This window comes from Indicator indicator, chromosome 31, assembly GCF_027791375.1.
Source record: "Indicator indicator isolate 239-I01 chromosome 31, UM_Iind_1.1, whole genome shotgun sequence".
Classification (NCBI taxonomy): Eukaryota; Metazoa; Chordata; class Aves; order Piciformes; family Indicatoridae; genus Indicator; species Indicator indicator.
In genome coordinates, this window is record NC_072040.1 from 585176 (window position 1) to 612082 (window position 26907).

Genomic DNA, 26907 nt, shown 5'->3' on the forward strand with positions numbered 1-26907 from the left:
ATCAGAGAGGTCAAACTGTTGAGTTAAGCACTTGATTGATTCTTTTCCTTTGAAAATGATAAATAATCAATTGTAATTAAATGCAAATATGAATGAATATACGCTCCCACTTCTAACATGCTCTTCATTTATCTCTAAGGTCTTTTTGATGTAAATGTCAAAGGGAGAAAGGCATGGGTATTCAGCAGTCATCAGATGCCAGGTCTTGCTCTTGCTCTTGTCAATGGCCACGTAATTGGCAAGGTAGGAAATGCTGTTATTGGTTTATGCTTCATAGCTGCATTTCATTGTCTTGCTAATACTCTTTCTAATCTGTCTAATAATTGTCCTTCCAGTCAGAAAAAGAACTAAGGATTGCAGAACTGAAGCCAGAAATTTGCCAGTGAAAAGGCAAATTTAGATGCAGGGTTTTATTTGTTTTCTCGCAGTTGGCTTTTTGCTAGGAATTTTTAATAGACTCTATGATTTGATATAGAAATAGGAGGCTGTTCCAAATTGTAATTTTTGATGGTTTGCCACATGTTGACAAGCTACCTGGAATGCCCTCATATCTTATTGACATGCCAAAGTGATGAGATGCCAACCAGCAGGATCTGGACAAAGTCAAGAAGTGAGCCCATCTGAACCTCATCAAGTTTAACAAGGCCAAGTGCAAGGGTCTGCACCTGGGTTGAGGCAGCTCCCTATTTCAGGCTGGGAGATGAAGGAACTAGAAGAGCAGCCAGTTCAAACATCCTTTGTCACATTCTAACTCTTTGACTGAGGTACTCAGATATCTTGCCTGGTTTCCTCAGATCTGTGCCATTTTATGGCAAACTTTGAAATTCCAGAGCCCACGATTTTAGGACTTTAGTATCAAGAAGGCAAATCTGCAAAATGTAAAGAGTGATAGCAATGTGGAAACTTGAACAATAGAGAACTATTGTGGTAGTCTCTGTTCCATGTTTTGCCATGTCTAGTAGTTTATGTAATTTATTACTCCTGCTTTGACTTTGTTAGAGCAAAGATAAGGCTTGCTGTCAGCTCCATGTTCACCTTCAACCAAATGGCTGTGCCATCCTTGAGTCTGCCAGCAACCCAGGTCACACTGTTACATTCAATCTTCAAGGCAAAGCACCTGATGAAACAACAGGATATGCTGGACTTTCCAAAGAATTTGTTGTACATGTCAAGGTAAGGTGGGCAAAGGAACATTATGAAGACTTCTGAAATTTACTGTTATAAAGCAGACGGTATCAAGTCAAATGTCAGAGGATGGCAACCTGTTGTGGAACGTCCTTCTCTGGAGATACTCAAACCTGCCTGGATGCAGTCCTGGCAAACCTGCTCTAGGTGAACCTGCTTTAGTCAAGGGGATTTGGACTAGATGATCTCCAGGTGTCCCTTGGTTCGAAAAGAGCAACCCTGTTCCACCAGGTGGAGCTAAGTCACAGCTTAAAAGGAAGGCAGCTATTAAGAAGCTTTCCTTTACTGCCCTTCTGGAAGGGAGTGATGCTGGTACTGCAGCTGGTATGTGCAAACAGGGTGGGTTGGTGCACAGCAAGGATGCATCTCTAAGCCTTTTAGTAAGCCTCTGAATAGCAGGAAGCTTGGTGCATGCAGGAAAGCAGAACAGCAAATTACTTAATGAAAAGAGAGCAAGTTCCTATCATAGAATTGCAGAGTGGTTGGGGTTGGAAGGGACCTTAAAGATCATCTAGATCCAACCCCCCTGCCACAGACAGGAACACCTTCCACTAGACTTCTCATGCTCTGGGTGTTGTGCTGCACTTAAGAAACAGGGAAGCTGTGGAGTAGGGAAGGATTTCCACTATCCAGGTCAGTGCCTGTGCAGAAAGCAGCAAATATTTGAAGACTGGAGGTACATTTGAATTTTTTGGGACTTAAATTTTATACAGGAAAATGCATTAAGTGCTTAAGATAAATCAGTATGAACAATATAAATGTCAAAATTTAATATGGATGAAAGCTGTGCTATTCATAAAGGGTTTCTTGTCTCTGATCTGAAGGGTGTCTTTCACCATGGTGCCATCATTCTGCTCAACACAAGTCTCTGCCAGGCTCTGTCCCTTAGACCTGATGGGAGCTGCAGTGGAGCAGGTCCGCAGCAGCAGGAGTCTTACTGGAAGGTGCATAAAATCACCTCAGGAGTTTGTATGTTTGAAAGTGTGAGAAACCCAAGAATGTATCTGAAGATCAAAGATGACCAGTGTAATGGAACAGTAAGCAGTTCTTGTTTTGTATTTCCCTCTGTAGATAGTTTGAGACAGCTGTCAGTGGTGGATTTTTTCCTTGTTTAGATAAAGCACTCTGAACGTTTTCCATATCTGTTCCTTCATTTATCCAAGGAGAAACAGAAAAATATAGCAAGAGCAGCTGTTATGGCTGTTTAACACTTGACTGTAAAGTTCTGATTATATTTTTAAACTATTGGAAATGTGGATGGGGTTAAAATTTGTTTATTGCTAGACAGCTGATAACTCTGCCAAGATTCTGCTGTATTAACCTGAATTTTATTGTACAACCACAGTCATACTGGTGTGACTTTGGAAGTTGTTGAAGTGATGTTGACATCCCAGTGCTTGCGAATGATTCTCTTCTGCTGAAATTAAGAACCTGATTGATTTATTTTTTTTTTCTTCATCAGGCAACCACATGGAGTTTATTCTTCATCACCAGTAGCCTATATATTTAGTAAAAAACTAGGTTTGGGAGATGGCTGAAGTATTCTGATGCTTGGCCCTATAGTATTTTCCACCTGCTAGGAGTTAAACTATTGTAAATTTACATTTGAGAGCAAAAATGAGAATGAGACATTAGTATTTGCTCATTAAACTCAATGTTTACTAATCCTATATCTGTTTGCTGACATGAACTGATATAATTGTTTTCAATGTGGCAGAGCACAAACATATTGAGGGGTTTAAAGTGGTATTGAGTCTAAATTGATGATAAAGCCCACTAATGAATAATTAAGATGTAAGCTGACTAAGTGGGGAAACTCTATTGAATATATCCCAGACTTTGACTAAATCCTAACAAATTGGAATGCTTTGCTATGCAGTTTTCCCACTTAATCAAATTTCTGTTCTCAAAGGAATAAGCAAGTCTAAGATGTGTGTGTGTGTGCATTAATCTAGGAGATTGTGAATAAGCTAAAGTTGATCTGAAATGTTATTAGGTGTTAGCAATGTTTAAGTCTTAAGAAACATCCAATTTGCCTAGATACAGCAAGTCAAATGTTGAATTCACTTCTGTTGAACTGATTTCTGTTTTTCCACTTCCTAGGGCACAGGTGATGAGCACTGCCACTTTAAAATCAAGAAGGATTTGGAAACTGGGTCTGTAAGTCTAGAATCAGTGAGAAATGAAGGGATATATGTTGGTCTCCTGCCTGATGGCCAGACTAAGCCACTCATTAACACTGGAGAAAGAAACATATTTTTCTACCCACAGGTCATCAAATGTATGTAAATTCTTAGTATTCTACAGTGTGATTTAGTGATTCTGAATGATAAATCCAAAGTGAATTGCCAGCATTTCTTTCATTGTGTTTCAGGAATTTTAAAGGTGAAAAGTTTATCGTGCCCACGCTTAATTTCTTTTATGTTGCTAGCTAATCTTTCTTAATTTATTTCTTTTTATAAAAAGATGCAGAAGATAATTAATTTTCTTTTCTTCCAAACAATTAAATCTTTGAAAGTAAATTCAAAACAGGTGGCAAATTAGAGATGAAGCTGACTTCCTGGATCTGTTCACCATTCTGGCCATAGATTTTGGAAGCCTGCAAGATGCTTTGCTGTCAGCTATACCACAGTCTTGTCTGATTTTATAGGGATAGCAGCAGACCATAGAGAGGTCCTGCTTGGCAATGTTCAGTTTATTTTTTAATGGTGTGAAATAATGTACTTCCCCCATGAGTATATTGATTCTGTGGTTCTTCTCTCCCATAGTTATTGCAGTCAGAAAGCTCCTTCACTGTGGAGCTGACCTGCTCTAGTTGATGAGCCAGGACACAAAAATTAGCTCTCAGCACTCACTCTGGATCACCATCACTGGATTGCATGCTTGCCTTTTCTCCAGGAGAATGAAATTTTTTATTGGGTGAACAACTGATAGCCAACTGTAGCTTGGATTATAACTGCAGGAAACAGTGACGTTGCAGTACTTGCACTCTTATCTGGTGGATACAGCCACAGAGATAAAAAAAAAAGATACCTTTCATGAACATACTGAACAGACCATCAGGGTAGAAGTGAAAATTTGGTCAGATTTTTGCCAAAGCACAAGTAGAAAAGAGGTCAATCTTGAATGCTTTGTCCAGCGAAGGGCAAGTATCAAAGCATACAACCAGTTCCATGTATATTGTCACCAAGACATACAGAAGCATTGTGCAAGTTACTGTAATGGCATCCCTGACATTCAGGCCCCTCTTGAGAAGAATATTGCACTCACTGTGTCCTTGTAGAAACAAGGGAAGTATTTTCCTTTGTTAGTTTTTGGAAGAGCAGAGTTTTTCAATAGAAATTCTCAATAGAGCAGGGGCTTACCGATGCCTTTAAAATAAAACCTAAATGTTACTTTATTACAGGCTTGAGTTCTCCTGAATCCTGGTTACTCAGTAAAAGGAAGATGAAAGGAGCTAATATTTTTTTATGAAAGCAACCAAGATTGCCTGTTTGCCACTCCATATTATCAGAAATGGCCTCTAGCAGTTTTCATTTCAGCATTCCCACTCTTAAGAAAGGAAACATCGGGGGGGTGGAGAGGCTTATCTTGAGGAAAAAACCTACATTTTAACAAGTCATTTTATTCACACATCAATGCAAAATTGTTACTTAGGTTTTCAGAGCAGTAAATGGACTTTGATTGGTATGCCAGAATTTCTCCACTTTTTGTGGCATGCTGCTAACAATAAAAGCTGACAATAGCTAGTGGCTGTGCAATACAGAGAGAAAAGGTTTTCGTGTCCACTGTGTTGCACAGTTGTGAGATCTGTTATTAGTGTTTGTCACTGAACATATGGGAAGCCTTTGAGGAAGAAAAAGAAAATGCTTTGTGCCTAGTGACACAATTTACATTTCATTGGTTTAGTTGGCCGGGAAGAGCCTATGGGAACATCTGCAGCACCCAATCAAGAGAAGAAAGGCTTCAGAGAATCTCAGCTTCAACCAGCAAAAACCCAGAAGCCAATATCTGAAAATCTTTCAGTTTTCCCACCCTCAAGTAAGCAGCACTTCTCCAATTAAGCTCTATTGGTATGTTTAGGCAGGTAGGAATAGAAAAGCAATGTTCTGGTCATGCTTCTGGAGTGACAGTCTACCAGATGGGTTTTACTGGAATGAAAAACCATTTTCTTTAGCCACAGCTGTTGCATATAAAAGGTCAGGACAACAGTTTCACCAACTCAAAAATTGTACAGGAATCTTCAGCATCTTAGTAACCAAAGAAAGTGTGACAAGGGAACTAAACAAAACAGGTCATGATACATCTCTTAAGGAGAGTGGGATGATCATATTTATTTCCTGCCTCTTTTATTCCCATGCATTCAGGGTGCTGTCTGCACAGCCTGTGTTGTGTCACATCACCTTGAAGAGCAGGATAAATAAGAGTGGATAAATAAAAGCTACTGAGCTCCACACACACACCAAAAAAAAAAAAAAAAAAAAAAAAAAAAAAAAAAAAAAAGTAGGTTATCTTGGGAGAGAAGTAAAGACAAAGTGATAAAGTTATATGAGAATTTCCACTGTGGGAGACACATTCAATTGGCTGGAGGTATCTCAAAGGCATTTGTGTAGCAAGTAATTCCAGTGGGTTACTGGTTTGGTTTTGAGCTTGATCTTCAGACCACTACTTCAATGTGGCAATGTGAAGAAGACATCAGATATTACATATCTGTTCACAGGGTGTAATGTGAAGTCTCAGGAAGGATTTAGAAGAAATTCAGTTGAACCAAAGTATCCTGGTTAATAACAACCCACACTTATGGCTTGAATTTAATTGCTGTTAATAGTTTATGGCAATGTTGGTTCCACTTCTATCTTAAAAAACTCTACGTTTCTAATCTATCAGACTTCATTTTGTATCACAGTGTCACAAAGCCTTCCCAAAATGTAGTGGGCTGTCAGCAACAGGTGGGATATGCTCCATTTGAAACCCAGGGCAACAGGAAGGCATCAATCCTGTTTTCAAAGAAGCTGGATGTTTTTAGGGATGGATACAAAGGATCCTTTTATAGAAGCAATATCTGCCATGAAATTGGTTACACAGAGTCTATAGCACTTTGTAAGATATATTTCTGACATTTCCAAGTGTGGATTCTGCTTATACAAAATAAATAGAAGTATCAAAGTTACACTGCCCTTCAAAGAAAATGCTTATTTTTAGTTATGTGTTTTCACACAGAATATTTTAAAGGTAGCTTACTTTTGACATGTAGAGGTGAGTCTTAATTTTTAAACTGATATTTGTTAAATGCTCTTTTTTTTTTTTTTTGTTTGTACTGAGCATAGAGCACAGCAGTATGCTGAGCATCCAAACCCAGAGTGGATTAACCCTTAGGCTAGCCAGGCCATCCCTTTTCATGTCTGTCTGCTAACCAGTAGCTGCATGGTGGTGGTTGTTTTTACAAATAATAGTTTGTCTAGAATTATTTAAACTGAAAACTAGGCATCAGCAGCTGGACTTTTCCTGTTGCAATGTGAGCTCTCCATTCCTCAAGAAACTTCTTTCACTAGACAAGGGTGATGGCAGGTTCCAGCTTCTGATTAACATCTCACAGAATGGACTGTCAGAGACAAGTCAGCTAAAATGTGTGTAAGACACCACATTATAGATGCAAGAACAGTCAAAGGTGCTGCCCAAAAGTGAAGGGAAATAATACACATGTATTTAGATGACCATAAAGTCTAGGGATACAGGAGATGAAGCAGAAGACATTAAAAACTTACTTGGTTTGGGTTTTATTTATGTTGTGGGTTTGTTGGTTTGGGGGGGGGGGAGGAGGGGGGAGTTGGGGTTGTTTTTTTGGTGTTTTTTTTTTTTCCTTTGAGGCAAAGGCAGTTTAATAAGTGAAGAGAAAAATTTCATTCCAGAGAATCCAGTGTAGTACTTGAATCAAACAAAAAAGCAAAGGTTTCTGATAGTAAGGTATTAAGTGCAGCAGGAACATGCCTAGTGATGCACTGGGAGCTCTTCATAAAATCTGTATCAGTGGCTATTTAGGAATTCTGCAAAACTCTAAGTGAATTCCATTATGTGTTTGGAGCCTCTGGCCTCAAAAGCTTGCTTCATAGAAAGCTGCTTAACAGATGAAGAACGAGCTGGGGCATACTAAAGAGAATTAATCTGCAGCACAGATTATATTCATTATGGTTAGCATCTTAAAACATCTCTTTGCAGTCCTATGAAAAGAGCAGTCTGGCAGCCCCCCACAGGACACAGCACATAGTGTGTTGGTTCATCTTTTCCAATCTAAGGTTTATTTCTGCCTCTTGAATCAGAACTGATTATGAATTCTTGGGGACAAGGACTCCCTCCTTTTGAGAGGACTTATGGGAAGTGGTCTCATGAGTGAGAAGTGATGTTCCTGATGTCTGATGTTTGCAAACTCCACTTCGATTAGAATACTCAAAATTAAATTCCTTCACCTCCCTAAAAAGTCTTTTTTTTTTTTTTCCCATATTTCATGTGAGAAGTGCCATTTGACTTCTTTATATGTATGTCCATATATATTTATATTTTATATATGCTTACATTTTATTTTACATAAATAGTATATTTATATTTTATTTTATATAAATAGTATAGTAGTTATGTAGGTATAGTTTTATATAAATAGTGTAGTTATAGTTTTATATAAATGGTATAGTTTTATTTTATTTTATATAAATAGTATAGTTTTATATAAATAGTATAGTTTTATTTTATACAAATAGTGTAGTTATATTTTATTTTATATAAATAATGTAGTTTTATATAAATAGTATATTTTGATTTTATTTTATATAAATAGTGTAGTTTTATTTTATATAAACAGTGTGGTTGTATTTTATATAAATAGTATATTTTATTTTATATAAGTATAGTTATTTTATTTTACATAAATAGTATATTTTAATTTTTATTTTATTTTATATAAATAGTGTAGTTTTATTTTATATAAGTAGTGCAGTTATATTTTATTTTATATAAATAGTATATTTTTATTTTATATAAATATTATAGTTGTATTTTATTTTATATAAATAGTACAGTTATATTTTATTTTATATAACTATATAACTGTTTTCCTCTTAAGGGTCAATGAAAGATCACTAGGTGCTATTCTAAAGTGAAATTGTTTTCCAAAATTATATTTGTTGGGCCATTAAAGCCGTGAAGCTCGTTCATGAAATGGCATTGTGCTGCTATTGCCTCATTCATGCTGCACCTGCCTTAGCCCAAATGCTGACACTGCATATGTGAGGATGGTTGGGCAAGGATGCATTGTGTTCTCTGAGTATTTCATAGTATTTAATTAATATATATTTTGAGGAAACTTCATTTGCTGTATATTTTTATTTCATTTGAAATGAAAGTTGTCTCTGTTCCCAGATGTGAACGTAAGGAAAAACTTTTTCACTGTGAGGGTGACAAAACACTGGAACAGGCTGCCCAGAGAGGTTGTGGAGTCTCCTTCTCTGGAGACATTCAAAAGCTGCCTGAACGCGTTCCTGTGTGACTTGCTCTCGGTGATTCTGCCCTGGCAGGGGGATTGGACTGGATGATCTTTTGAGATCCCTTCCAGCCCCTGTGATTCTGTGATGTGATTCTGTTAATAACATCCCAACACAAGACGCTGGAGGAATATTTGCAAGTAATTCTCTAACTTTGGATACATCAGGCTGAGTAACCTGAAGTGTTGATTTAAAGGCCACAGTTCTGCATCCTTCCTGTGCACCAGAAATTGTAGGAAGAATAATTTGATGATAGCACATGTGAGAGATACTTGTTCACTTCCTGCTGCCTCTTACAGTTCAACTAATCAGCACATTTTTTGGTCTAGAAAAGATGCATAAATCCATCTTTTCACACTATCTCACTTGCCATGAAAAAACACAATCCCCTCTCTGTTATGGGCTCCTTATGTGCTGCAGTACAACAGCAACTGGCAGTTTCATGTCGATTTTCATCTCCCACTAATGTTCTGTATTTCAGAGGAAATGAGAAATCCCCAAGGTGGTGAGTGTCCCCTTCCTTCAGATGATGAATGGAAAGTGTCAGTGCTGACAGGAGATGCAGGAACTGAAGCAAATGTCATTCTCTGGATATATGGAGACAGAGGAGCAGCCGGACCAATAACTCTTGGCAAGGACAGCAGAAAGCAGCTGTTTCTTCCCAGGCAGGAGGATGAATTTCAGGTAGCTAATGAAGGCTAAGGACATTATTCTAATGTGTACCTTTCCAAAGATTATTCTGTCACCTGAAAAGAAAAAATGTTTTTCTCCTGTGTTTACTGCATGCAATAAATCTTGATTTAATCTCTACAAATTCTGCATTAAATCAGCTTGGTGCATATAGTTAGCAAGAGGAAATGCTCTTTCTGTTAAGCCACTCTCCCTCACAGAGTAGCCCAAATGGGACAACTGCAGGAGTAAATCGATGTCTTTAAGGTGATTGATTTGAAGCTAGGTTTAAAAAGAGAATCACCATGGTTGGAAATGACCTCTAAGATCATCAAATCCAACCATTATCTGAGTCTACCAGGGCCACTGCTATACCATATCCTTGAGCATCCACTCCTAAACAAACTATATCTGAGGTAAAACTTGTCCATCATTTAGTGATCTTTAGTAGGGAAATCTTCAAACAGTTTTGCAAACATGGGAGGCATGCTATGGAACTGGTTCACTTAAGAAATAAACCTCTTTTTTTTTTCAGCTGTCAGGTAACTGAAATACCAGAACCTTTGTTTATGGAATTACAAGGAGCCCAATAACATCTACATGTTATCTTGTCATGAAAACACAAAGAGTTCTGCTATTATTTAAGAATAACCCCCCCCTCTGTTGTAATAAGGAAATTATATCTAGGTGGGATGAGAGGAAATTAACAAAGGGGCTAAAACTTCTCTTTTGCTTGTGTCTTTCTCAGATGCATACAACACATTGTTCACAGAATCACAGCATGCCAGGTTGGAAGGGACCTCAAGGATCATATAGTCCAACCTTTCTAGGTAGTACTATAGTTGAAATGAGATGGTCCAGCACCCTCCCTAGCTGAGTCCATCCAGTGTCTGGGAGTCCACTACTTCCCTTGGGAGGTGATTCCAATAGTTATCCTCAGCTAACTGAAGTTATTTTTCACGTTTGGTGCAATTTTCCTGTTTTCCTGCACTCATCAACTCTTCTAATACAATATTGGCACTCCAAATTGTTAGTGTCAATAACATTAATAATACTACTGTCTTTGAACAGAGCATAGGCAGGAAGATAACTAAATGGACTGTTCACTTCTAAGCATTTAGGCTCCATATTGTGACCCACAGGGAATTCTCCTAATTAGTGAATAATTTATTAGCCACATTGGATAATGGCATGTTTGCAATGTTGATCCATACATTCTTAAGAGATGGGCCAGTTTTGCTTCTCTAAAATGGATATTGTCCATTATGGCTGTGTGCTGTGTATATTGATCTTGTGAGAGCAGAACTTTCTCTTAGCACCTGGGGCTACTGCTGTGATTCTTCACATCGCCCTGACACTGTTGCTTCCAGCCATGAAACAACAAATGTCACCAAAGTACTTTTTACTCTTTAGTCTGCAGTAGATAAAGGAAAAAGCCTATGACTAAGAGCTCTTTTTTCTCCCCACCCCTTAGACTCTATCCTGTCCTTTTCCCCCCTTTTTTTAGCAGCACAAGTCTTGAAATGAAGATAGGAACGCAAGACTTGAAAAATTTTACATCTATTTATCATTTATCAGGTTGTAGCCAGGAGGGGTTTGGTCTCTTCTCCCAGGCAACCAGCACCAGAACAAGAGGACACAGTCTCAAGCTGTGCCAGGGGAGGTTTAGGCTGGAGGTGAGGAGAAAGTTCTTCACAGAGAGAGTGGTTGGCCATTGGAATGTGCTGCCCAGGGAGGTGGTGGAGTCACCATCCCTGGAGGTGTTCAAGAGGGGATTGGACGTGGCACTTGGTGCCATGGTTTAGATAGGCATGAGGTGTAGGGTGACAGGTTGGACTCGATGATCCTTGAGGTCTCTTCCAACCTTCTTGATTCTATTCTATTCTATTCTATTCTATTCTATTCTATTCTATTCTATTCTATTCTATTCTATTCTATTCTATTCTATTCTATTCTATTCTATTCTATTCTAATCTTTGAACTTGATATGGTTTCACTGATATTTTCTAGAACAGAAGATAACACATTTTATTTTGTAAATTAATCATCTGGCTCAGGCCAGGAATATAATACTTGAAGGTGCAAATGAATGCAAATCACAGTCAGAATCAGGATCAGATATTCAAAGTTTTGCAGATGTCTTATGAGGAAAACCTGAGAGACTTGGAGCTCTTCTTCTCTGGAGAAGAGAAGGCTGAGAAGAGATCTTATCAATGTTTACAGAAGAATGAGTGTCAAGATGAAGGGGCCAAGCTCTTTTCAGTGGTGTCCTGTGATAGGATAAGGGTCAAGGGGCACAACCTGGAGCACAGAAAGTTCCAGCTCATCATGAGGCCAAACTTCTTTATGGTGAGGGTGACAGAGCACTGGAACAGACTGGCGAGGCTGTGGAGTCTCCTCCAGACCTGCTGGATGCTTTCCTGTGTGATCTGCCATAGGTGATCCTGCTTTGGTGGGGGAGCTGTACTAAATGATCTCCAGAGGTCCTTTTTAAGCCTTGCCATTCTGTGATTCTATGATGTTCTGCCAGCTTTGCAGATTTTATTCTTCCAGGTCTCCAAAAGTTTTATATCCTTTATTTTGCCATCCTAGATTTTCTGGTCATGTTTGCTGTGCTGAGTTATGGAAGATTTGTGTCTTGTTGTTTAGTGGATTTAATTTTGTATTCCATTTTTCTTTCATGAATGGCTCTCACCAATTTGTTGTTGTTGTTGTTATGGGGTTTTTTTGTTTGTTTTTTTTTTAACTTTTCTGATTATAAGAGAGTTCAAATATCTGCCAAATCATTTCCCTGGCAAGCACCTAGAGATCACTAAGCTATAATCTGATCAAATTGAGGCTCAGGCAGAAATCTGCTTAGACAAAACAGAAGCAGACTCTTTTCTGGATCCTGTAATCCTAAATCTGCTAATCAAATGCTGGATGCTGCTCCTGCATGCTCAGATACTGCAGTGGTTCAGAGGAATCTGGAACCAATTGCAAAGATAAAGATATATTTTTATATATAATTTTTTTTTCCTTCACATGTGATATGGCTCCATTTTTTTCCAGAAATGAATCCCAAACTGAATGGAACAATGTGCATAAAGGAGAACTGGATTTTGAAGTTATTTCACATGTGATTAAAATACAGAAAGGGGAATGTTTGGGGGTTTTGTGAGTTGTGGGAGTTTTATACTGCTGCCCTTGATTCTCTTGGGGTTTTGGTTTTATGTTGCTGTTGTGGGGTGGGGGGGTTTCTGTTGTTTTTGGTTTGGGATTTGTTTTGTTGGTGTTTTTTTTTTGTTGTTGTTGTTGCTTTTTGTTTGGTTTTAATTTTTTATTTGCCTTTTTTTTACCCCCCCACCCACCAAGGTATCCTGAAGGCTGTGACAGTTTAAAGCATGGAACTCACAGACCTGTGCTTGCCATTAGGATGCTGCTCCATCTGTGTGTGTGGGAGACTGAGACTGAAATAAATGTCTTTTAATCATGAATTGAATATAGTGTTAGTTTGCAAGGCATGGCCTTACTTCATCAGCATGCAGCCTCTACTGTTCAAGTTTAAAGTATAAGTTATAAATGTTTTTGTCTGGTTAGATGTTGTATTGTTCTGGCTTTACTCAGGTGAAAATAAAAAGCATTGGGAGCATCTACAAGATAAGAATTGAACTTGATGGATTGCTGAATGAACAATCAGAGTGGAACTTAGAAAGGGTGAGATTTTTGAATGGTGACCTTTTTTCTTCTTCTTTTTTTTTTTTTTTTTTATGAACTAAAAGCCCATCTTCTCATAAAGCCACAACCTCATAAATAACTAACTAGCCAAAGCAAATAAATAAATAAAAGCTGATTGTGGTATGTTCTTATTCCTTTGTCTTCTTAGGTTGCTTTAGAGATGATCAAAGCACACTGACACAGCCCACCTCCTGAGAGCTGTAAATATGGAACTTTATTTTGCAGCTATTCCTAATTCACATGGTTCCTAAATAACAATTTTAGTATATTGATGGGCTTGTATCAATTTTTGCTTTCTGAAAGCTTGCCTGTGGTGCTCTTCAGTGTGTGTTAGAGAGATTCTAGCTATAAATTCCACCTATGAGAAAATGAAAATGAGGGAGCAACAACTATCTCAAGTGAAGAAGCAACACTGTGCTTAAGAGTAGCCTAATCCCAACTGGCCCAAACATAGCTCACAGTCACCATTTTCAGGGAAAAAGAAGCTGCTGGTTTCATGGGTTTGGGTTTTGTTTTTGTTTTGTTTTGTTTTTTGTTTTCCCCAATTTGGTGAATGAATTCTGCTTTTCTGCTTCTGTTTCAATTCTGTTTTTTTTCTTATGCACGAAATAAAATTAATGCTAAATTTTTGCTAATACTGACCCCCCCCCCCCCCCCATAAGATTTATTTCAGAATTGCCATAAGTATTTGTTTTCTGTTTCTGACCTTGAATCTGTAAAACACACAATCTTATCCTTCAGCCTTTGGTATTAAAAAGCCTCATTTAGACAACCAGAATTACACAGTAATAACAGATTTTGATATTAAACTAAAGACCTTAACTGTAAATCTACCAAACTGAATGCAAGTCTAAATATTTCAGTTGCAGGAATCATACTTTCCATCCTGGTGCTTATAAATATATATATATATATATATATATATATATATATATATATATATATATATATATTTTCTTATATATTTTTATATATATATTTTTCCACTATACCGGTGCAAATTTCAGTGGGTAACCCTGGGATTTCAGATCTTTCTTTTCACAAAAAGCAATAAATCAAGTTGAAGGCTGTATTTTTTTTTTCCTGACAAGAGTTAGTATTTGTGATTGTTCCATATCAGCAGGGGGAGCTCTGCTAATAAACATTAGAGACTGAGACTCACTGCTGCAGAAGTGTTATGTGTTTAGGATAAATACATGCTTTGGTGTTCTTTCAAATGAGTGTTTATTTTACTTAAATAATATTTTATTGTAAAAGTGAGATCAAGGCATCTATTGTCCTGATTTCCTAAGTGTTCAGATGTAAATCTGAATACTTATTTTCATCATTTTGCTTGCAAAGCTTGTGCACATTCAAAACAACTGCAGAAAGACAATTTTTTTGGGCTCCATTTTCCTTTTGCTAGTAAAGATTTACAGAAAAAACCCTGTAGTGAGCATTGTTATAATCCAAGACCAAGAAAAATTACTCCCCAGAAAAGAGAGGAAAGACTACACTAGCTGTAGGAAACAAGTAAGACTTGTACATGTGGAAAATAACCTAAGGATTTTAATTCTATCTTCAAAAGAATAAATAGAAGGTGCAGGTATCCAGGATCTCTTTTGTTCTGCTGTAGAAGAACCAAATATAATACAAACTGATTTAATATTTCAGCATATTTTCTCCTTGCCAGAATTGAGAAGGATGTAGATGATGCTTTTCATCCTGTTTTCATTTTAATATAAAAATGTGTCAATCTTTTCACACTTTCCAAAAGCTCAGTCTTAGCTGACCTCACTTACCAGAGAGCTGTCAGTCTAGAGTCCTCCAGACAGTGTCACACACAGGCAGTTCCCTGGCAGAAGTTGGAATTGGTGACTTTCCTTGTGGCAAAAAGTGAAAATTCAATTACAGATGTGTTTGTCCCAAGAATAAGATCATTTTAAAGTTCAAGGCATATTCAAAGAACAGAGGCTTGCAGTTTCAGCTGCAATGTCTTGAGTCTGAATAAAGATCTTCCTTGGTGAGGAGTCAAGTTGCAAAGCAGTGGCTGAAATGAAAATGCATTCACAGTGTGCAGTTCGTTGTATTTACTGATTGTGTCTCCATTTCATGAGACAGAAGATAGAGAAATATGTGTTTGGCTGTTGAGAAGCAAAGCACTGGTGAGAGTGAACTGAGTCATAGCTGGAATTACTTCTTCTCTAGGTGACACTGCAACATCTAAAGAGCAAGAAACCCCTGGATTTTCCAACGAACACATGGCTGTCAAGGCATCGTGATGATAGAGATTTTGTCTGTGAGCTTCCAGTACTGGAAGCTGGAAAACCTGTCTACCCAAGTACGTGTGGGCTTCAGTTATGCATGTGTCAGCTACCTGGTTTTCAGTGTTAATGCCATCTGAGTGGTTGAGGTACTGGAACATGTCCAGAGAAGGGCAACAAAGCTGGTGAGGGGCCATGAACACAAGCCCGATGAGGAGAGGCTGAGGGAGCTGCGGCTGTTTAGCCTGGAGAAGAGGAGGCTCAGGGCTGACCTCATTGCTGTCTACAACTACCTGAAGGGAGGTTGTAGCCAGGTGGGGACTGGTCTCTTCTCCCAGGCAACCAGCAGCAGAATGAAGGGACACAGGTCTCAAGTTGTGCTAGACTGGATATTAGGATGAAGTTATTCACAGAGAGAGTGGTTGGCCATTGGAATGGGCTGCCCAGGGAGGTGGTGGAGTCGCCGTCCCTGGAGGTGTTCGAGAGAAGCCTGGATGAAGCACTTAGTGCCATGGTCTATTTGATTGGATAGGGCTGGATGATAGGTTGGACTGGATGATCTTGGAGGTCTCTTCCAACCTGGCTGATTCTATGATTCTCTACTCTCTGTTCCTAAATGTGGTCTTAGTGATCTTAAAGCAGACAGACTAGTTCGTGGGGAATACCTTCCAGCAAATGAATTGCAAATCAATTTTACTGGCATTGTTCCCATTAAGCTAGAGTGGTGAGCAGAATGATTTTGATTATAGATATGTCTTCTCTTCTCTTCTTTTGGCTGTTTTTGGAAGCTGTTGTATACCATGTTTATGTCTACACGGGTGACACGGAGCAAGCTGGCACAGATTCTGCAGTGTATCTCTGTATCTATGGGGAAAGAGGAGACTCTGGTCTAAGGCTTCTGCATAAATCTGGTACACCAGCAGCATTTCAGAGAGGAATGGTAAGTTTTAAAACCAGTTTGCTCAGCCGTATAAATAAAACTAAGTACTTTACTACTGGTCTTCACAGGTTCCTAATCAAAACAAGCACAGAGATCTAGAGAAGTTATTTTTAAGAACGAAGGAAAATAATTTTCTACTAATCAAGAATGAAAACACTGGTAGGGAAAGGGGAAGGAAAATGATATGGAGAACCTCCCCAGGATGAGAAGAGCTGCCTGTGAATATAAAACAGATTCTGTCAAGGTTTAATGAGTACAGCTGATTCCAAAGGTCTGCACAGAAATCCTTCCACGACTTCAGACCTTAGTAGGGCTCTTCATTATGTATTTCTTTAAATGTAGGATAGTATAATATTGGACTCATGCATGCCAGAATTAATTAAAATTTTCTTTCAATTACCTCTGATCTCCTCCATAAGTAAAATATACACCATCCTAATTTTCTGCAGTACTGTATGGATGAATTTCAGGGACTAGTGAATTTGATCTCAGGTCTGCCAGTAGCCAGCCACCTTATGACCTCCTATTAAGCCTGTTTCTTCCTTTGTGAGCTATTGAGAATTAACCTTTGTGTGTCTAAAACTTGGCATTGAGCTGTTAGTGGAATTACATTACATTATTTAATTACATTTCTTAATTACAAAATTAAAAGTAGTATCTAAAATGTTAAGTATAAAACATAAGTCACTGGGAAACTTTAAAGGTATTTATACTCTAGTTTATATATATAAAATACCATTGCTAATGTATTAGATATAAAGTTCTATTCCAATTGAAATGCAGAATTTAAGTGGTGTATTCTGTGGGGAATTATTCTAGCCAGACTGACAGTAAGTTCAGCATATTTTTTTATACAGGGGCTAAGGGGGCTGCCTCAAAGTGCACTTTGTTATGGAAATGGGTGAACCAGAGAGTGGATTGCATGGAGCAGCAGAGGCAGGGCCTGGGATCTATCATTTTATGACACAGTGCTGGCTTGAACAAGGTCATTTAATCCTGGCACTGATATGCTACATGATATTGGGCAAATCACCTAAAGAAAAGCTGCCCTGAGTGACCACGTTTTGAATGCTTCTGGTTTGCTGCATAACCACTTTAACTTTTCTGAGCAACCACAGCTGTAGCTGAGGTTTGTTCAAAGAGAATCCTGCTCTGCTCACAGTTAGCTCTTTGAAATGCTAAATACACCAATAAATTAACCCCTCTGTTTCTCAGCTGAGCACCCAAACTACTTTCCTGGCAGCTTTTGGCAATGATGTCTGTGCTTCAGCTGTCTAGGTAAAAATGAAATATTACACAGATGGCCTTTGAGGAAATAAATTTCAGCATTTGCAGCAAACTGGGATATTATGGGAAAAGTGCAAAAGTGAAGTCACTGGGGAAATCAGTTATGCTTCACTGAACTGTTTGGGTGGTTGGGGTAAATAATGCAGAGAGTCATCTAGATAATGAAGATAAAAAGAAGTATTTAAAAGCTGCAGTCCTGCCTCTGCATAATTTGAGGCAGGAATGCTTCAGAGAGAATAGCTTATGATCATATATTACAGAAGGATCATATATATAGGCACAAGGGAGAACTAAAGTTACACAGGCAGCCTCAATTCTGCCATTTACTAAGGACTGAGAAATTTACAGATATGAATTTTCCAGTGTAATCTTTTCCTTCATTATTTTCCTTTTTATTTTGAAGTGTGACCTAGACTGTTACATTTACAGAGAGAAAGCTTTGTGCTTTTCACTGTGGCAGAGCATCACCAACCTGAACCTTTCACCTGATCAGCTTCATGCTCCCGTGATGACAAACTTGGCCACTGTAAACTCAAGCCTAAATGAGTATCAAGGGGAAAGCTGCATGTAATGTTTCAGTCTCTTCCAGCAGAACAAAATGTAAATAGAGGAGGTCAGACCAAAGAGAGAAAAAGATGGCAAAGTCTGTATTTTAAATAAATATCAACCAAGGAAAGGATGACTTGAACTTGTGTGTACCTAGATGAATGCATGCAAAAGGCAAGGGATTAAAACAGAAGTAAAGGGTTGTGTTCAGTGTTTGGAGTGATGGTTGAACCCCCAGTTCATTTGGGATTATTATTGCAGTTTGGTTGGCAGTTGTGTTTTCTCCTTTACTCTGATCCATAACCAGAAGACTTCTCGCTTTTCAGATCCAAACCCTTTAAATGCAGTCCAGCTGAACAGGAACCTTTGTATATTGTGACAGTGAATCAGGCTTCTAAAATACTTCATCTTTCAGGACTGACTTGGTGGTGACCCTTGCCGAGTGCAGCCTCCTCTGTCTTCTAGGTCAGTGCTTTTGGAGTGGAAGCTGTGTCTCTTGGAGAGCTGCAGAAGGTGCTGTTGCGCTGCAAGGCTAATGCCAGCTCCCAGCGCTGGTACTGTGACAAAGTCCTTGTCAGAGAAGCTGGGAACAACTCAGAATACGTTTTCAGTTGTGAAAGGTAGTATTTACACCACTGTTCTGAAATGTGTATCACTGGCTCTATTCTACCTAGCAAAGTAGTAAATAGGAATTTTCAAAGTCATTCCTGGCGAGTCCGTGGAAGCGAGCTGTATAATTAGGAAGGGGCAGCCCAGAAGCTTGCTGAAATTTTATTCTTAAATTTTCTGTAGAATGCCAGCTGATTTTTTTTTTTTTTCCCTAACCAGGAGGAAGCTAAAAGAGTTCTGAATGAAGAGGTTTCAAAATTCTCCATAGCCTAGAGTAACAGGGCTAGGAAACCCAGCCAACGTCTGCCTTAACTTGTGCTTTTTCAGCCTCATTTCTCTGTCCTCAATTTGCAGGAGGAATAAGGAAAAGAAGTATCTGGTTCCATCTCTGTTTTTAACACTGAGCTCTGATTTTAAGAAATAGTGCAATAGATAAGTACAAATTATACTGAACTCTCAATCCCTAGTAAGGAGAAGGTTTGTGCCATCTTCTTTAGCTGCACAAATAAGGTCAGTTGTGCCATGGGAGTCTCTGACACCATGATTCCTTTAGTCTGACACAAGTGTATTTTGCACTTACACAGCTCTTATGTTTGCACAGTTCAGTCTTTGTTGAGCCAAATAATTTCTGCTTTAACATCTATCCAACCAAACACTAAATTTGTAGAAGCAGAGATCCCTTGCTGTTGTGTGTATTTAGTATGAAAATAAGATGTGGGTCATTCAGTTCAGTGGTATTGTGGCAGGGGAGAAAAGTTGATTCCTACCTAATGTCTTTTTGTCTTTCTTACTGTTAGGTGGCTTCCATTTATGTCCCAAGGTGAAATTCGTTCAGAAATTGAGCTGTACCCTCAAAGTAAGGCTTAGTGTAACTTTATGATAGTAACATCTGTAATTTGTAAATTATTTCCCTCTGAACAAATCTGTGCTGAATTTACATCTTATATATCAGAGTTAATGCTTTTGTGGCTTCCTTTGCTATATTTCTGAGTGAATACACTTTGTGTTTGCACTGTGTAATGGGTACAGGTGATAGAGGGAGAGTAATAAAGGAACAAATGAGAAGGGAAGTTTGCTTTTATTGACCAGAATCACAGAATATCTGTTTCATTTCTTCTTTCAAACCTTTTCTTTAGCCTTAAAGGACGAATCTTTTCTTAGCTGCCTTATTTTTTTCCCCCCAGAACTTCAAATAAATCAAGAGCTGAAAATGCAAGAAGCAGGAAATGGTAAGTGCTGCACCAGTCTTCTGTCTTTAATGAAAATTCTTTCTCTCTCAGAACTAATTGCTTTACACATTTATTGATGTTTCTATTTATTTTAAAACATTAATTAAAGCACACTATTTGAATATTTTAGTAAGCTCTGAACTTTAATTTTAAGCAATAAAACACTTTGTTTATACTTTCTTTTTTATTCTGTCATTTTTATTTCCATAATGTTAATTTTCTTTCTGATTGAAATTCATCTTTTCTAGTACTTACTGCTAATCTATCTTAATTTCTGGTTTTTAGAGTTAACATTTTAAACCATGATTCTTCCTCCTGGGCTATATGTGGTTTTGCTCTTACCATTAGTTTCTAGTGGTTTTTTTACCTATGATTTCCTATTTGTTCAGCTTTACTTTTCTGTCCTTGTAGAGATCTTTAAAGACCATCTAGTTCCATCCCCCCTGCCATGGCAGGGACAGGTGGCTCACAGCCCCATCCAACCTGGCTTTGAATATTTTAAAGGATAGGGCATCCACAGCTAATCTGGGTGATCCATTTCCATGTCTTACCACACGTACTGTAAAAAAAATTTCTTCTTTCTGTCCTCTTACAGTTCAAACCCATGCAAATTGTCCTGTCACTGCAGGGCTTGATGAAAAGTGCCTTTCATGTAGACCCCCTTCCTATATTGAAAGACTGCAATAAGGTCCTGAAACCTCCTTCTCCAGGCTAAACACATTTTCTTTATGGGAAAGATGTTACATCCCTCTGGTCATTTTCTTGTCCCTCTTCTGGACCCACCCAAGCAGGTCCTTGTCTGTCTCGTGCTGAGTTCTCCACAGAGGGCTACAACACTGCAGATTGAGTCTCACCAGCATGGAATACCAGGGCAGAATTAACTCCCTCAACCTGCTGGCCAGGTTTGATTGCTCAAACCAAATGAGCTGTTGGTGTTTTCTGAATTCCCAGCTTTGTATTTATGTGTGTTTTAAAAACCTCTCACCCTCCAAAACCAGGTGTCAGCCAGACCTCAACAGATCTGGAAAAGAGGAGCTTAAGCTTTCTGCTAGAGCTGCCTCTTTGTGGAGGCAAATTACTGAGGGATATTGGGGCTGGCCCACATGAATACTTCTGTCAGACAACAGGTTTAGTTCATGCAGGTATTACCAGAGAGCTGCCTGTTCATAAAGCTGCAGTGTACACTGTGGCTCTTATTTTCCACTGTGGGCTGCTATTTCATTTGTTGTTTGCCTTGCACAGAATGAATTTAAGTCACTAAGTGGCAGTTGTTTCTTAGAAGCAAAAGCTGCAATCCAAAGAGGGGTGGAGAGTGTGTGATCCCAGCTTTTCAGATGCAGAAATGCATTTTCCAATTATGAATTGTTCTCTCTCTCTCTTATTTTTTTAATAAGATTTATATTCATCCTCTTTCAGATATTTAAATAACTTGGGTGCATTATGTGGCAGCTCAGATGACATTTTATTATCAGGGAAGCTTCATAAAAAATTCTTTTCTAAAGAGTCCTACTGTTAGAATTTCCTCCAAAATATTTATTTTTTTTTCCTCTTTCATGCTAATCTCAATGTCATGCCTCCACCCAGGCAAACAGAGCTCTTGTTGGTGTGTCACATCAACAAAAAGTGAGAGGGAATTGTACTTAATTGATTTTTTTTCCCCTGTTATATATTTATTGGTTATATATATTGGCATAATCCAAACTCTGGAGCTTGGGCTTTTTCTGTGATGACCCACAGAGTTATCATTAGAAAGCTCTCAAGGCATTGTGTTTGTATTTCCAGCTTTAGCACTCTTTCAAGTTACACAACTTGCCTAAGATGAGTGTGGATGATGTGGTATTTAACCAGTCTTCTATTGCCTCTCCCAGCACCTTTACATTTTAGGTGCTTAATAGTCACAGCCCCTGGGCTAAAGTGGGCATTTTTTTCTCTTTCAAGTATATTTCTATCAGTAACAGTTCTAAAAGCATTCTGATTTTGTTTTTCACTTTACAGAAGGAGACTGGAAGATTACTGTAGTCACTGGGGATTTGGGAACAGCTGGCACAACAGCAACAGTATCCCTTTATGCTTATGGAGAAAACAAAGCTTCTGGTCCTATTATTTTGGGATCTGGGAAACACCAGCTGTTTAATCCCAGCAGTGAAGATACATTTAAGGTATAGTATGGCTGTTGTATAAACACTGGAGAATTCAAAACATATGCAAAATAGCTTTTCTCAGAACGGGATGAAAGTGGCAACAGAAAGGCCTTGAAACAAGATGTGAGGATCATGAAGTGTTTCTGAGAAAGCAGCTGACTTTTACCATGGTGAGATTTGAACCAACAAATGTATCCAGAACTGCATCAAGCAGATATGCCTCTCAGAGTCTGCTTCACACATGCATCTGCTTGATGTGCTGGTTTGAACCAGGTGGTGCTCATCTTGCAGAGGCAGAAAAGAATTTCTTTGCCTCTTCTTTGTGTTGATCTAGTAAGATAGTTCTGTTTATGGCTTCTGGTGCATATCTGTCTCTGGAAGTGTCCACTGGAAATTCCTCCAGGGGCTTTCTCAGACTTTCACTGAATCACACCCTCATGCAAACCTTTTCTTGGAGAAAGTAGGAAGGAAATGAGGGTGGTGGTTAGGGACTAGAGTCTCAAATCACACCGAGTAGGTTGGCTCGGGTGATGTACATGAGCAATGTCCTACTTCTCCCAGCAAATGGGAGATTCCTCTTTTATCAGAGAAACTTCTGAGAGGTGCTTCAGAATCAGGACTTTTCTCAGGGCTTCTTAAAGTTCCTGTAATGCCTACAATTTCCTCCAGTTCCTATAGTTCCTCAGGACTGTGTATGTTCCAATCACTAAAACTGCGCTATGCTTCTTAGGTCAAAAAAATATGTGCGTAATAAAAAGATGATGAGGAATCAGTGACAAACAGGACTGGAAGTTTCTCTGATTTTTTTTTTTAAACATTTTTTTTCCAGTTTGAAGTATAAATACATAAAATCTTGCAGAGGCAAGTTAGTGGTGGTCATTCCCCTTCATTGATTTAAATTGACAGTAACATGGCTAAACTTACAGACAGCACTGGTTGAATATTATCTTGGATCAAAGCAGGAAGGTGAAATCAGTGTTTATCTGAAGACTAAATTGAAGTCTTCCTTTTAAAATCATTCTGGACCATCTTGGGTATTTATTCAGATGGTTAATGCTATCTGACAGCAAGTTTATTCAGTTATTGAAGGAAGTGCCAAGAACATTTGTTTGTTTTCTTTCTCTTTGGAAGGAACAGAATGTTTCTCAAGGCATCATTTTTATCCTCCCAGCATCAAGGCAAGATCTGATACCTGTCCCAGGAGCTCTGATAATCTGTTGCTATCCATAATAACACCAGGTTTAGATCTTCCACAGCACACATAGATCTTTGTGCCTGAAGCTTTCCTGTGGTGATAGACCACTGAAAGCCTGTAAGAAGCTTGGAGGCTAGTCACAGCACTTAGGTGCAGCTTAAGTGAGATAAAACTGGACAAAGGAGTAAAACTTAAACCTGTTTTAAAATTCAGTTGTGCAATCGACCTTTTAAATCTGTGTGTAATGAGACCTTTAAACTCCAGAGCTGCTTGAGAAAGCTTCTCCCTGTGTTCTAACCACACCATGGAAGCTTCAAAGGTTGACCACATTAGTGTCTATTGTTTCTCAAAACCACTTACTTAGCTTTCAATCAGTGCTAATCAATGAAGAGAGAAAAGAACAGATAAAACAATTTTGTTTCCTTTTCCTATACTCCCTCCCACCCCTTAAATGTCTCCTTTTAATAACGTAGCTGGATTTTTTTGTTACTCCAAAGGAAAGCTGCATTCTCCAAATGCTTCAGCACTTTGTAACTGCAGTTTTCCACCATTAAGAGCACTGTGGAATAACATCAACACTGCTGAAAAGCTGGGGAGTTGCAGAACAGTTGGATAGCCTCGGTTGCTTTCTGTTAGGCTAGCTTAATCTGTTAAGTACATTGGGGAAAATCTTTACTAAATGGTCTTTGATTTGCAGCTTTTGTGCACATTTCAAGGCTGTTTAAGCTCCAGGTAACCCCCTTTTTTTCTTTTTTAAAAAAAGGTGTTAACTGATGCAGGGAGCTGCAAGAGCTCAACATAACAGAATAGAAAAAATAAAGCACAATCATGTCCCAAAGAAACAATCAAAGCAACACTCCCTTTGAAAATCCCTTTGGCCACAGAAATAATCACAAGAAATGGCAGAGGAATGACCCACAAAAAGAGAATTAGACAAACCTTTTGTTAAAAATCAAGGATAGTAGTCTGATAGGAAGTACAGTTGACTGCATAGTAACTTGGATACCTAAATGTACACAACGAATAATCAGTAATGTTAAAAAGAATGAAAGAAGTTATTAAAACCTGAGTAAATCCAGTGGTGCTTCTCTATAGGCTCCTGAGATGTTGTTGCCCATCTAGATCTTGCTTGCATTGCTGTATACAGCTGGTGTAACTTCATTCACTTTGGCTAGCATTAAGGCTTTAGTAAATCAGATTAAAAATGGGTTGTCCTCCAGTGTAACACAGGTAGAGCACAACAAGGCTTTTTACCCTTGGAGGTCTCCATGTAGCACATGAAATTCACTGTAGGTAATTTGCAGTTGTGTGATGATGGGGAGAGGTCTTGTTCCTGACTGCAGTCTGGGGTTCTAGGTTCTCACAAGGTAGTTGTGAATAACAGCATCATATTGCCCTTATGATATAGCAATTTTTCCTAGCAGATGGGAAAGTCAGGGATGAACAACAAAGGAATGGAAAGAAAGGGAATTTAGATGTGATGGATTTCCCTCTCTGCTCTGTAATTGTTCCTGCATGTTCAAAGAAGCTACTTCCAGGCTATGGTTTACTGCTCTGTTTCTATTCAGGCATAGTTTTTAGGGCATAATTTTTCTGTTGAGAGTCATCCCTCCTCCAATGGAGAGATATCAATCTACTATAACTTACAGCTCTCATCACAACAGTGAGCTGCTTCCTGCATTTTCATCTGGTGTCATCCCAGTCCCTGAGCATTTCTCAGTATTTCAAAAATACTGGTTTTGGCAGCATGTTGAGTTGCCCAAGACACTGAAGATTTAATTGTATTGTAAATTATATTCTCCAGACCCCTATATTCTGTATCATCATTCTTTGAAACATGGCAAATTATCTCTTATGAGTATACACACTGTTTGATAAAGAAATTCTTTTTATAAGTATTCTTTTAATGTTTGGTCATGCCAAATATTCCCTTCTGTGTCAAAGAGAACTAAGCAGAGGACTGTAAGTGTATTATCTTCTGTAACAGCCAGCTACAATCTCTCAATTTTTATTACTTCAATACAAAATAATTCCATACCTTCAGGTACAAATTCTGCTTTTCTAGTAATAAAGAAGACAGTAAAAGCAGTGAGTGGTTCAGTAGATCTGCTTTCAAAATACTGTGTGCTAGCTGCACCTTCTTAACAAGAATTCTTCCACCTTTTGCTTTGTGAGTTTGCTTCATTATCAGCTCTGCAATCTCTTTAGAGCAATGTTGGTCTTACTGATCTCAACATGTTGTCAAGTTTATCTTAAATAGAACTGTATAAAGCTATTAAGAGTGCTGGATTTTATTTCCTAAGAAATCTTTACAGTCCTTACTTTCACTTTAAGTTATATTTTGTAGTTGGTGGATGTTTTTCTAAGGAAGATAGTTCCACACTTGCAAGCAGGGGACATGGAGAATTGGAAGCTGGAATCCATCTCCAGTGTGAGAATTGCTACATGAGTCCTTTTGCCTGTCTTTTAAAGCTGGTGTCCTCTCCAGTTACACCATTTAAATTTCTTCATCTGCCTAAATGCTGCCATACTCTGATAGGACAAAATGCCAGAAAGAAATACAGGTAGCTTTAAAGCAGGTCTCCTGCAAATACCCACAGAGATACTTGACCTTAAAACTAGACAAATAGTGTTCCTCTCATGAGACTGTTCAAGTGTTGAACCCTTTTTCCTTCCAGTTAGATGTCCCTTGTTTGGAAAGAGTTGCCTTCATATGGTACCTTTTGTGCTATGCTGCATGGCATGGAGGCATTAGCAGTTTTATCTGTTGGTTTTCCTTTGTTTTCCTCCCGTTTAAATAAAAATATCAGTCATTTAAAATAATCTATGCATTAAGAATTGACACTTCTTCTTTTAGAATCAGCCCTAAGGACTGTCAGAATCTTCCATGTCTCACCATGTGTCTTTAATTCCTGTACTCTGAATCCATGTTCATTTTCTTTTATCATTCAATGCTGAGATCTCTAACGTAAAACGAGAAGCAGTGGGGGGGGAAACCAAATGTTATAAAAATAGGTTGAAACAAATCCATTTTCACACTTTTCTTACCATTGTTAAAATACCAAAAAGCCTGCAATGAGCTCGGTGAGAATTATTCCTGAGTGGAGAAACTGGAGCAATGACCACAAGCACTAAAAATAACTATTCCCTCTCTTAACCATGTGACTGGCAGTGCCTGAGAACTGGGCATAGCTTGTGTCCTGCTATGTTCCAGCTGCTCCTGTTTGCCATGATGACCATTTAGGACCAGATGCATTTAGTCAGATACACTTAAAGCAGCATAAACCAGTCATACTCTTGGCTTTAACTCCACTTCAAACTGTCCATCACTCAGCAAAATTGATTCGATAACAACATGAACTTCATCCCTTACTCAGATAAAGGCAGAAGTGTGTAAAATAATCTCCATCAGCTACAGGCTCTGCATGAATCAAAATCTGGCTTGTTTCAAGAAAGCAACATTGAAGGATCATAAAGAACTCACAGTGTTGGGGAAAACCACAATTCATCTCGTCTTCAAGAAATAAGAGCAATTGATCATGGTGTTAGCTGTTCAGCCACTCTGCAGGATGGATTCTATGTACATGTTCTGTACGCTTTTCTCTTTTAAGGTG

At 38.4% G+C, this 26907-nt stretch overlaps 1 protein-coding gene across 1 annotated transcript in view; it reads left to right on the top strand.

Annotated features, from left to right (window-relative positions):
- RP1 (RP1 axonemal microtubule associated) overlaps positions 1-26907 on the top strand; it is a 132518-nt gene that overhangs the window by 24285 nt on the left and 81326 nt on the right. The window contains exons 12-23 of the mRNA XM_054394648.1: positions 140-255; positions 1012-1173; positions 2010-2222; positions 3289-3466; positions 5095-5226; positions 9199-9401; positions 12993-13082; positions 15291-15423; positions 16135-16286; positions 18585-18739; positions 19526-19584; positions 21953-22116. Of these exons, the coding sequence (XP_054250623.1) occupies positions 140-255; positions 1012-1173; positions 2010-2222; positions 3289-3466; positions 5095-5226; positions 9199-9401; positions 12993-13082; positions 15291-15423; positions 16135-16286; positions 18585-18739; positions 19526-19584; positions 21953-22116 (1757 nt within the window). The remainder of the gene's footprint in view (positions 1-139; positions 256-1011; positions 1174-2009; positions 2223-3288; positions 3467-5094; positions 5227-9198; positions 9402-12992; positions 13083-15290; positions 15424-16134; positions 16287-18584; positions 18740-19525; positions 19585-21952; positions 22117-26907) is intronic.